Here is a 12,213-nt window from a genome sequence, read left to right on the forward strand (position 1 = left end):
CCCATAGTTAGCATGTAGGCATGTGCAGCTGTTGCTAAGTGATGTAGGTCTATAATGGTTTATTAAGCCTAACAGTTAAGGCGGGACACCCCAGGTGAATAGGGTAATTTTTTTTTAACTTAAAGATATCAGCTATAAATGTCTCCAGTTAATTACCTACAATAAGGCAATTGTTTCTTGTATTACAAGTTTTCTGAATATGCAAATTATTCATTATTTCATTACATTTGCGCATATTTTAACAAATTTCAGGAACCGAAATCTGAACTTTGGATAAAGCCAGGTTCAAAATTCTCGTTTCATTTTGTAGTCATATTAGCATCTAAGGCTTTTGGATATCTCTCTTTATCACTCCATAAATCAGAAAATACTGTCAACAGCCCTAAAATATCAATTTTCGCCATGTTTCTAGGTAAAATATCTTATATAATTCAGGCTATGAATGACATACGAACAAACCCTTCTGTAAAAGCCTTCATAATATTGATAGGAATATAACTGGAAGGTGTGGTGTATCTACATGCTACTGAAGTTGAAATGTCGAACTCGGAGTAGGAGAAAAAACTCATTTTGAGAAAACGACCTTTAAAGATAGCTGTGAGGCGCTAGCTAAACCCTCCTGTTCTTTGGATGATAGCTTGCGCCTCGACGCACTCCGTGAAGGTATTTCATGTTCGGGTCATGGTTCGGGGTAATTTTTTTTTTGTATAATCTTGCTTCGTGCAAGTGACAATTGTGGTCGTCTTCTCTGTGAACGTTTTTATCGCCATTCTTTTGCCATTTTGAGATTTCAATTTCTAGCGGAAAGCTAACCAGGAAGTGTTTTAGCACACCACGTGACGCTTCTGAACGAATCACGTTGTCAGAAATTGACACCAGCCAATGAGATTTCGTTTATTGTTTCCAGCGATATCTCTGTTGACATGGTGCACACAGCGGTCGCGGTACTTTATGTTACGTTAGAATGCTAACTTTTGGTGAATTTAGGAGAAATATACAGACGCAAATAGACAAACTATAGTAAAATAAACACTTAAATGTGTATTTTGTACGTTTTCCTTCCAAAAGCCTGAAAGAAAACATGTTATGGAATCAAAATAGCACATCTCAAAATTGACCAGTGCATGAAAAACGATGTTTTTGCCTGCGGTGTGTCTCGCCTTTAACAAACAATTTATGCGGCTCGTATCGCTGACAGCCGGGCCCGGCCCAGCCTTTTTTTTGTTTTTAAGCGGCCTCCTCCCCACTTTTGGCAGCACCCCCCACTTCTCGCGGCTATGGGGTCTGTGGGACCCGTTTTCAGTGTTTACTAAAATAACATGTAGGCTATGCAATTTAATTATTTTAGCCTGCTTTATTTGGGGGTCGACCTCACCTCCTCTAGGGGGGTCCAGGGGCATGTTGAAGTTACATGCATCAATCTGGTGCACTTTGAGCACACAACGATTTATGGATACAGCTCTCAATACTCATATGAAAGAGAGCAGTATACTTTTCCCTGACTGGGACAATTCAAGAAATAACTTTGGTAAATTATTGTTGCCAAATCATGCTTGGTAGCTTGTTAAAAATCTAATAATCCATGAAAATATGGGGGTTATTCCCTATCTTTATTCAAGAGCGTGGTATTTAAATGTGAGGGCATACTTTATGTATTTATTTCCCTCAAACCCTGTCCTCGCACTCAAATAGTGCCTGCTTGCACTTAGATTTGCTACGCTTGCACTCAGATATATTGCTGTTTACAGCTTTTTTCTGCTCTCAGATTTATTCTGTGCGCGCTCGAAGTTTTTGTGCAACAATCCTGTCAAAATCCCTCAACCAATAGGAGGCCTGGTGTCCTTGCGGGTGCGTTGGCTTTACTTATTACAGCGTCCCGTAAGGGCGGTTACTCTTTGGTTTTTGTGGGGGGGGTAAGCACAGTTAGTATATGTTTATAAAACGGACAAGTCAAATCAACAACAATTTACTAGCGACAACGAGGGCCGGTCGAGATTCCCGGGCTGATTTGTAGTCCCAGTACGCCATGCACTGAACGTAGCTATTATGTAAGGTGCTGGTATATAAATACTAGCTGTGCTCCACCCCTCCCCCCCAAAAAGTTGTAAATCAAACAAGCGAAGTACATGCTGTTATATAGCCGTGGAGGGCGGGAGTTTATAAACCAAAGAGTAACCGCCCTTATGGGACGCTGTAATAATTAAAGCGAACGCACCCGCAAGGACACCTGGCCTCCTATTGGTTGAGGGATTTTTGCACAAAATAAATCTGAGCAGAAAAAAAAATCTGTTAAAAGCAATATATTTGAGTGCAAGCGTACAGTTTGAGAACAAGCAGAGCAAATCTAAGTGCAAGCAGGCACTATTTGAGTGCGAGGACAGGGTTTGAGGGAAATAAATACATAAAGTATGCCCTCACATTTAAATACCACACTCTTGAATAAAGCTGAAAAGGGTTTAATAAAGTTTACCACATTTTAGGAAATATTGCACAAGTGGGGAAAATGTAGTTTACTTCCATAAAAAAAATATCAATGTACAGACTTTGATATTCTTAATTGTGATTTAGTGTCCAAAATTATATTCCCAGTTTATCAATTCAACTTCTAATTATCCAAGCCTTCAAACCTTCCAAATTCCCTCCCATTTTTTTTAACAATTATTCATTGTTACCCCTCATCACACACCAACTTATAAGTGTACCAAAAAACTAGTTTATTAATTCAAACCAGAAAACTAATGAGGGGAAAAAAACAGTAGATGTGAACATATGATTGTAGCATCACCTTTAGTTTCAAACCCAAAGAAAATGACAAATCGAAAAGGCAATTTAAACAAGATTTTTTTTATTTGACAGTGAAACAGGCAGCACAAGCTGCCGTCCTGTTCACAGTCACACCTAAAACTTCTGGAACTGCTTCTTGGCGCCTGCAGCCTTCATCACTTTGAGGACGTTGAATCTCACGGTCTTGCTGAGTGGTCGGCACTCTCCAACGGTGACGTTGTCTCCAACTGAGACGTCTCTGTAGAAAAGCACCAACATAAAGATATTAACAGGTGGTTGGGTTACCTTTTTCCATGAACAAGTCAATTAAGATGTATACATTTTTAAATAGGATGTTCCAATTAAAGTCAGACTGCATCAGTGTTTGCCATAAGGCATTATCGTCACAGCTTCTTGAGCTAGGAAGACCATCGTGAGAAAAATCATCATTTGCAGCAGTTTGTGTTCCACTTTTGGCTGTTACAGGGACTGATCATTTAACAGACGTTGAATAGGAAAAAAACACTTATATATAACTTGAGCCGAAATAAGGAAAGAATTACTGCACTATTTTCCAGACATTTTTTTTTTTTAAATAATTGTTTACATTTCTGGGTGCTCCATGTTTTCTATAACTGTAGAAACTGTTTATTATAAGCATAATATGGGCAGTGTTGTACCTGAAGCAAGGTGACAGATGGACAGAGATGTTCTTGTGCCTCTTCTCAAAACGGTTGTACTTGCGGATGTAATGCAGGTAGTCACGTCTGATAACGATGGTCCTCTGCATCTTCATTTTGGTCACCACACCTGTTTGAGCACAAGGAAATATGGTTAGGGTTGAATTTTATGTATAATGCAATTAAGAATTCAATCAATGCCCATTTAATAGGATTGTCACTCTACTACATCAGTGTTGCCATAAGGCATTATCGTCAGCGCCTAGAAGGCTTGGAAGACCATCGTGAGAAAACATCATTTGTAGTAGTGACAGGAAAATTCAATATACGGTTTGTGGCAAGTTACCCTGTATAGACTGGTTCTTGCTTGGGTTTCTTCACCTGTACAAGGGCATGTTGATTTGCAGTCAGTGTAATACGCACAGTATCAGGCTGGACATTGTAACCTGTGTATCACTGGATTTAAACTACATTCGCTAGCATTAAATGTGCAATGTGTTCCTGGTTGTACATCACATCTCCAGATTGAGTGCATGACACTGTAAAATACATTTTCTAGGACTCTGTATGTTCAGTTGTATATTGTATTGGGCTGCTGTGTTTAATTGACAGCAAGTGATATATTGCAGCACCCAAAGCCATTGCCAATTCATGACTTGTGCAAGTAGAGTGTCAAATGTTAAATTTACCAGAGAGGATGCGGCCACGGATGGACACATTTCCAGTGAAGGGGCATTTCTTGTCAATGTAAGTGCCGTCAATAGCCTGATGGGGAAACAAGGGAACAGTCAATACCATGTATCACTATACATATTCCTTGGCTCAATTAAATCATTTTATCTTGAGACTGCATCAGCATTGCCATAAGGCATTATCGTCAGAACCCTAAAGGGCTAGGAAGACCATCGTGAGAAAACATCATTTGCAGCTACCTAAGAAGCTAAGCTTAAAAATAGATTTTATATATGTTTTGACAATTCAAGTTACCTCTCTTGGTGTTTTGAAGCCCAGACCCACACTTTTGTGGTAGCGGGGGAGCTTCTCCTTGACTTCCTTGGCACCCTCAGCTACCAGAACACGCTTCTTGTTCTGGAAGATAGTGGGCTGTTTCTGATAAGCCCTCTCGGTCTGCGGAACAAGGAGAAGAACAACTTAAAACTGGGATAAGCAGGAACAGGGAAGCAATGAGACAACACATTCAAACGCCACCACCCGGCCTTGCTAAGTAGCCGACACAAGTTCAAGATGTACTTCCTCCTAAGGGATAACAGTCCCTTAACATTTAATATATTATTAACGTTATGAGTAAAAACGGTTCCATATGGTCGTTTGCACTATATACAAAGCAATCCGTCGTTCATAAAGAATGTTAAGATGTAGCAGGCTAAGCTAACCGAGTAGCATCGCGGCTAGTCCAACGTTGCACGAGGGTATGAAGAACAGCAACAACAAATGGCATTTCTTAAAGTCTAATTGTGGTTTAAAACGGCTCAAAACGTGTTTAACGGACTTGTAAATGCACATACTTAATGTAAACCGGTAAATGTGTTTAGTAAAACGTAAAAATATCGTTTTAAAGTCACCACGCCGTTTTCCTGAACGTACTTGTGCATCCGCCATCTTTGCCTGCCGAGTCGTAAAGAGGCCTAAAGATGCGCGCGACGGCCTAAAGACCGCGACACACAGGAAGTGACGTTCGAAAAGGCGAGGCTAACATTTTTTTCGTATTGATCATACTTTAAAAATCACACTACAATCCATAGATAATTATATATTGCGTATGAACATATTGAAGAACTTAATTTCAACAAATTAGACCTACCATTTAAATGATAATATCATGAGTACAAACAAAAAAATACACTGTATGAGAGAGATTTAGGCTACGTTTAAACATACATTTTTCCTTTAAACGTTATTCATTTATTTTTAAGTATTCTTTAATTTATCGAGATGTCTTCTCAGACTTTTTGCTATTTAAGAAACCGAGTCAAATAGATAGTTAAGTAATCAAAGAACACAAACACTTAACCTGTCTTCGCTGTCAAGAGTGACAACTTCATCTGCCTGGACTGGTAAGATTCCCAGCTCTGCATATCACCCATAGATATCACCACATAAAGACTGCACTGATTCACAATGGAAACATATATTTATACCAAACGTTACACCTTAATAAAAAACACTAGTTCACAATAACATGTAATATTAATAATTATTTAGTTGGATCTATCTCCTTTGACATTTTTCCATTTAACTTGGGGATGAAGTGAATATTAAATATCTATTTCTTATTTTCGATCTCCAAAATACCCTGACAACCGCTGACAACATAACAATACGTCACATGATTGTACGTAAGCGCCAGCGGTTGAAGTAAACACACAACAAGATGGCATCGCACCGGGGAGGAGGCGATAAAGGTAGCAGCTGGAAACAGCGATATTTTGTAGAGAAACCTACTCTGACAGCGTCACCAACACCTTGGTAGACAAAGATAATCTCACATTTGAACAACTATCTATTAATTTGTTCTTGTAGTTTGTTTGCTTGTTATCAGAAACATTAGCTGAACTGAGGTTAGCAAGTCAGCTAACCTAACCGTTAGCAGTGCGTTAGCTTATGCTATCTACTATGCGTTGTATAGATACCGTTAGCTTGGTTAGCTGATAGCTGTTCTAGAGTGAGTTAGCAAATATGTTTAAACAAAACCGAAACAAAGCTTTCAGAAGACACCGACAAAGTCCACGTTTATTGGTTTCATCGGTTCGTAGACTTAGTAGACCTCCAGTATTTCTTAGCCATAACATTGACTAACTTATTGACTTAACGTTAGCCTAATCAACTTAGCTAACAACTAAAAGACTGTGGACATGTATTGCTGGCTTTGTTTACCGAACTCACAAGCTTAATAAAAGGCACAGGTGTATACATTACTAACAAATGATTAACACAAAATATATTTTCAAGTTTTGCTAATCTAAATAAACTCACAGTAAAGGGTGGCAGCAGATTCAGGTTCAATTGATTACAAAAGTACTGTTTTACTAGCAAATGTTCTTCAATTTCTAGAATTTCTTTATAATATATGAGAGAACTGGTTGTAAAACACTATCAGCATTTGGATGATTTAACATTGACCTTTGTCTTTTCAGGCAATACTGCAGACCAGATAGTGGAAGTAGGAACTGTTTTGTTACAAGAGTAAGTATATACTTTACAGTTGGGCGTCTCATTATTAAACAAGGCACATTATAATTTCATACTTTATTTCTATCCGCTCTGTCTCTCCCTGTGTAGTTTCATCTACGAGCGAGTTCAGCGGCATGGAAATGGAAACACTGCAGTGACCAGGGCACAGCTGGGTGGAGGAGAGCTCGACCCTAAACACAAGAAGCTTGCCAAGTGCCTGCAGCAGATTGGCGATGAGCTGGATGGAAATGTAGAGCTTCAAAGGTGAGCTATCTTGTTGTGCTATTTGGAACTGATGAACAGAAATCATCAGAAAAGCGTTTGTTAACTAAAATGAATAATGATCTGTCTGACTTAGAGTAAACACCATCAAAAGAACTTTGTCACTAACACATGCACAGAGGTCTGTCTGTGCCCAGTTGAGATGTTGTATCTTGCCTCTTGCTTCCACTACATTTCAGAGGAGAAAGTGAGAAAGTAGCAGATGTCCAAAAATAAAATACACTCTTTGCTATATTGTCCATTACACAATATTAGCTTTCCCTAAAAAAAGTCTGCAGAGTCTCTTCATTAGTTTCCTGTCTAATGCACTTGACTTCAGCACTTGTTTGCTCAGTGTGGATTAAATGCATACAAACAGCGTAGCAGGGTGCTTTATGTTTGATGTGTTAAAGGAACATTATGTGTCTTAAAAGTATCTCTGATGTCTTAAAATTGTAATGTTTAAGGCAGGGGTGTCAAACTCACTTTCATCGTGGGCCACATTAGCACTATGGTTGCACTCAAAGGGCCGGTTGTAACTTTAAGACTATATAAAAATATACATATATAATATATATAAAATAATGTTTTATTTTACATTATTGCCTCTGCCTTGGATTATTATCGGATAGGGTAATAACTTCATAATTAACTACGTCTGAAAGCAGAAGTCTGGGGCAAATAATTGCAAGTCTCTTCAGTGTGCATGTCACAAAACTAGATGCATTGTGGGACATGTAGTTTATGGACAATGTGCTCCTGTAAAGCGGCATGTAACCTTATAATAAACATATTTTATTCTTTCATAGCTCTTGTGGGCCACATAAAATGAAGTCGAGGGCCGGATTTGGCCCACGGGCCTTGAGTTTGACACCCCTGGTCTAAGGAGATGGACTGTGTTCGTATTTGCTTTGACAGAGTTTATTAGGGCCCGATCACGGAGCGCTAGGACCCAACGGCGTCCTAGCACGAAGTGCGAGGAACCTATTGTTATCCTAGGAATTCTTATTATTATACTGCTGGCGTTTCCTGTTTTTGAGGGCTTTAGGACGCTTCAAAAGTTGTACAATTTTGCACGGATTCCAGGATCGGTGAAAAATTCAACATTATGGAGTCAATATGTTCAAATTGTCCAGCATGCTCTCTAGCGCCACCTATGGCCATTTCCATTTTTGGAAAGATGTACAAAGTCGCACCGTAACTCTGAATGACCTGAAATTGTGCACACTTATTCGGGTAGACCTGCTCTACTATTATCTCCTTGAACCCCTAAGCCCCCCTTTTTTAATTAGCACAATGTTAAAAACAGTGAAATATTAACTTACATTTACAACACACACATACACTCTACAAAACACACCTACACATTGTACTACAAACACAAACGGCTCCTAAAGCATATAATAAAGATCAGGCTACAACCCTTGTATATTTTATTATGTGAAGCACTATATGGTTTCATGACAAATCTCTACTTGGATGTCTCCTAAAGCCTACAAATAAAGTGTGTAATGTAGGCCTGTTACATATATTATTGAGCGATATATATTATACACACTTTTCTGCACTAACCTCAGCAGCTGTTCTCACTGTAAACATCGCCTCACAATGAAAGGGCAGAAAGTCTGACATTTATTTGATCATCTTAAATAACTTATCACAACGGGAACAGTTTGCAGAGCTTTGCTTCGTTGACATAAGTCAAGCCATGCGTCACGCCTCTTTTAAACATGTTGGCTGAAATCGACTCCGGAGAATACATCCGTGTACCCAGTACTCAAGTTGTAAAAAAAAAATCAGGGGGGGATGGTGGATTTTATCATATGGGGACATAATGTGTGCTGATAACCTGCCGAGGGTGGGAGACCAACCAGCATAAAGATAATTATTATACTCCTAAAACAACATGCATGTTATGGATGTTCAGATACTCCTTTCATTGCTCTTGACCAAGGCACCTCTAGAATATTGAATTATAGTGTATTTTTTCAAAAAAGCAGTTACTGGTATATACGATCAAAACTGGTATCTAAAGGGTTACATTTGTATCGTAATTAATTAAATCATTATGTAAATTCTTTATGAAAAATTTGAGGAAAAATATTGATCCGTCATAATTTTATTGCAGTTCAAATACAAATATTTTATGTTAACATTCCCAATGTTACTTTTTTTAACAGAGCTTTAAGTGCAAATTGAAATTGTTTACAAAATATGAAAATATATTAAAAGATTATACAGATAATACAAAATAGGACCAATGTTGTCAATGGCTGCCTACTCCACTCTCCCCCATCTCATAGAAGTTTCCAAAGATTTCCATAATCATGCTTTTTGGTCTCAATTTTTCTGGCTCTTGCTTTCGGATTTTTAGCTAAGCAATGGCTTTGAAGCCAAGTCTTGCCATATACCTCTGGTCTGAACTTGTTCAGTGGAGGGCCAACACACTTGATGAAAAGCAAGGCTGACATGCTTTTTACCTCTTGGGAGCTTCTAGTTGTGGTTAAAATGTTCATCTGGACTAAACCCACGTTCACACTCAGCTGTGGAGATGACCAGATTGTTCACTCCATGAAGGAGGGGTTTCAGCTCTTCTGGTGCTGGTGGTATCATTTCATCAACAATTTTGAGTCTTACCAGCTAGCTAACACGAGAGAAAAACGTATAACTCCAAACTAAGTTGTTATTGCTGCTTATGTCCATAGATTCCACCTTTGGTGACTAAAGTAGTGAGTAATGACTAAGATTACTGACTCTTGACTTACCTGAAATGTAATTTTTAGTATTTTTAATTTTATGAAGTCCCTCAGATCGCGTTGTCCTCCTGGTTGCTTTGCCATTGTGATGACCGTTACCTGCGCTTCTGGCGTCGATCAATCATGGCGCTCTGGCGCCCTCTAGGGCACTCGCATAGTATAGCGTCAGTGCCTTGGTAAAAATGTCATTGCGTGTGTGCGTGCTCCCTTTGAGTATTTTACTCAAAATGCGCAAAATTAATGTTGAAATAGCACTAATACCAGTGCCACGTTCATTGATAAAATTACATAAGGGATGGAAAGGGGGAATGGCAGGTTTAGAAGGGGGATGATTTCGAGTACTGAGTGTACCCTCGGTTATAGCTCCTCCAGAGAGACTCCTCTCTCCTCTAAATCAGTGTATCCTCGGTTACGGCTACTCCAGACAGCCTCCTCGATAATCGATCCTCGACGAGCCTTTAGAGAAATTTGTTTTCCTTCGAGACGGCGTGCCGACATCCGTTTCCGGGTCGCTGCCGGAGGACCTGGGAGTCTGGGACGCGAAAATTATAGAAATGAGAAACGGCTCATTTCGGAGGACTCGCAAGCGTCTGCTTGACGCCGGGACGACCGGCCGCCCTCCCCGACAGGCACACGGACGCGAGGGCCCGCTCATCACTGCGCGCACTTCTGTGACTGCAGTTTTAATTAAATGTTTTCTTTCACTCTCAATTTATTATTTCCAGAGCGGACTGGGCACCTTTTGGTGTGGCCGTGATGTTTAGAAATATAAACAAGTTGTTTATCAGTAATAATTGTATAATAAGCCTCTTCATAATTGCTAAATGTTGTTCTCCACAGGATGATAGATGACTCCCAGCTCAGTCCCTCAAAAGATATTTTTATGAAAGTTGCCATTGAGATCTTTGCAGATGGAAAATTCAACTGGGGCAGGGTGGTTGCACTGTTCTACTTTGCCTGTCGACTCGTCATCAAAGTGAGTTAAGCAGCTCTTTTGTACCTCACTTCATAAAAACTAAAGTTAGACATCTATTTGATAGATTAACAACAACTCTAATATTAAAGTATTTAACATTCCCACCGTTCTCAGGCTCTGGTGACCAAACTTCCTGACATCATCAGAACAATAATCAGCTGGACTATGGACTACCTTCAGGAAAATGTGATCAACTGGATCAGGGAGCAAGGTGGCTGGGTAAGAAGCTAGCTAACAAATGCCACCCAAAAAAATAAACATTCATAATTTTGTTGTCTTTTTGTAATTGATCTCCTGATTGTTTGAACATGTGATAATATTTGTGTCTAATTTTCATGATTTTTAGGAGGGTATTCGGTCCCACTTTGGCACACCCACATGGCAGACATTGGGAGTTTTCTTGGCCGGTGTTCTCGCCACTGTTCTAGTGATTCGCAAATTGTGAGGGATATGTGAAGAGAAGAATGGAAAGAATCGCCCGTGAGGAATGGGGACGGGAACACGAAAGAACGTCTGAAAGCATACAGAAAGAAGTTATGGCAGTGAACAAGTCGAACAGGACGAGCTTGTATTTAGACACGAAGGGCATCTCTTTGTTTCTGCCCCCTTTCATTTCCAAGGATTTGGAGTAAGACAGTAAGAACTTTCTCACCCGTAATCCTAATGCCATTGAGGAAGTGAGCGGAGCATGATGCACACAATGGGGACGTGAAAATGTTGTCAGGACTTAAACAGGGAATGCATTTTATGTAATTTATTTTTTATTCGGTACAGACAAGAAATGTGACTGCTTCTGTTTTTTGCTGCCTTTAAAGATATATGGACTAAAAATGTTATTTTACGTTTTGCTAAATTTCCTTCGGTTTTATTTTTTGTTCCACTCGGATTGTTTATCTTTTTATTTTCCCACTCGCCATCCACCTCATCATGGTCTCTGTATGCTAGAGAATCAGTCTTCATATGCATTTGTGAGTGTTAACCGGTGCTAATCTGCTACGATCTGCTGGAAAGTTTTATATTCACATCGGGTAAAAAGATGGTTTTGCAAACAATTATTAGATAATATAAAGAAAAATTACACATCCAATAATATTTGGGCTAAACTTACCATGATTGTTCCCCTGAAATGTTGAGCGCAAAACTCCTATCTTCTGTAACATTCAATCATATGATGTGCTCCATTTGGGCCTTTCAGCATTGTGACCTAATGTGCCACATCTCGTGAACATTTCCTGAGGCCTATTAAATATGTTGCACTGCAGACACAGAAGGTGCTGGATGCTCACAGATGCTTACCTCATGTCACACATATTCAAAAGTACTGTACGTTTACTTGAGATATTCAGACAACAATCTTATCTACAGAGCAAAACGTTATTTTATACATACTTCTTGTTTGTCAGTGCCTTGGTGTTTGGCTTTTCTTTTTTTTTACTCTGAAATCACTTTGATATTCTCAATTTTTCACGTTTTTCTATTACATTTGTAAAGCTGAAATGAGTTTCCAGTCCTCCCTGCAAATCTTTTTGCTTGTCTGTTGTAATATGGAAAATAAATCTTTTAACTCTTGACTGTGTCTCTGGAT

At 39.2% G+C, this 12,213-nt stretch overlaps 2 protein-coding genes and 3 non-coding genes across 5 annotated transcripts; 1 reads left to right on the forward strand and 4 right to left on the reverse strand.

The window, feature by feature from the left end:
• Window positions 1–2,825: 2,825 nt before the first annotated feature.
• LOC117450784 (small ribosomal subunit protein uS17) lies at window positions 2,826–5,128 on the reverse strand. The gene is made up of 5 exons (XM_034088752.1): window positions 5,049–5,128; window positions 4,431–4,571; window positions 4,133–4,208; window positions 3,444–3,573; window positions 2,826–3,022 (listed from the first exon to the last, which is right to left on the reverse strand). Exons 1-5 carry the CDS (start codon window positions 5,061–5,063, stop codon window positions 2,899–2,901), a joined length of 486 nt encoding a protein of 161 aa, XP_033944643.1. The 5' UTR covers window positions 5,064–5,128; the 3' UTR covers window positions 2,826–2,898.
• LOC117451791 (small nucleolar RNA SNORD35) lies at window positions 3,133–3,218 on the reverse strand. The gene has a single exon (XR_004552710.1). It is a non-coding gene; the product is annotated as a small nucleolar RNA SNORD35 (small nucleolar RNA).
• LOC117451786 (small nucleolar RNA SNORD35) lies at window positions 3,665–3,747 on the reverse strand. Its single transcript, XR_004552706.1, has one exon. It is a non-coding gene; the product is annotated as a small nucleolar RNA SNORD35 (small nucleolar RNA).
• On the reverse strand, window positions 4,287–4,370 carry LOC117451782 (small nucleolar RNA SNORD35). Its single transcript, XR_004552702.1, has one exon. It is a non-coding gene; the product is annotated as a small nucleolar RNA SNORD35 (small nucleolar RNA).
• Window positions 5,129–5,785: 657 nt separating the features above from the next.
• Window positions 5,786–12,197, forward strand: LOC117451402 (apoptosis regulator BAX-like). The gene is made up of 6 exons (XM_034089684.2): window positions 5,786–5,866; window positions 6,599–6,647; window positions 6,744–6,899; window positions 10,493–10,628; window positions 10,743–10,847; window positions 10,975–12,197. Exons 1-6 carry the CDS (start codon window positions 5,836–5,838, stop codon window positions 11,071–11,073), a joined length of 576 nt encoding a protein of 191 aa, XP_033945575.1. The 5' UTR covers window positions 5,786–5,835; the 3' UTR covers window positions 11,074–12,197.
• The last annotated feature ends 16 nt before the right edge of the window (window positions 12,198–12,213 follow it).

This window comes from Pseudochaenichthys georgianus, chromosome 8, assembly GCF_902827115.2.
Source record: "Pseudochaenichthys georgianus chromosome 8, fPseGeo1.2, whole genome shotgun sequence".
Lineage (NCBI taxonomy): Eukaryota > Metazoa > Chordata > Actinopteri > Perciformes > Channichthyidae > Pseudochaenichthys > Pseudochaenichthys georgianus.

Bases quoted from the DNA above. Each gene is read 5' to 3' on its own strand.
- LOC117450784 (XM_034088752.1), bottom strand. The intron at 4,209-4,430 runs GTAACTTGAATT...TTTCCCCATCAG, and splicing joins GCTTCAAAACACCAAGAGAG to GCTATTGACGGCACTTACAT. The intron at 3,023-3,443 runs GTACAACACTGC...GCTTTTCTACAG, and splicing joins CATCTGTCACCTTGCTTCAG to AGACGTCTCAGTTGGAGACA.
- LOC117451402 (XM_034089684.2), top strand. From the start codon at position 5,836: ATGGCATCGCACCGGGGAGGAGGCGATAAAG. The intron at 6,648-6,743 runs GTAAGTATATAC...CTCCCTGTGTAG, and splicing joins GGAACTGTTTTGTTACAAGA to TTTCATCTACGAGCGAGTTC. The intron at 10,848-10,974 runs GTAAGAAGCTAG...CATGATTTTTAG, and splicing joins TCAGGGAGCAAGGTGGCTGG to GAGGGTATTCGGTCCCACTT.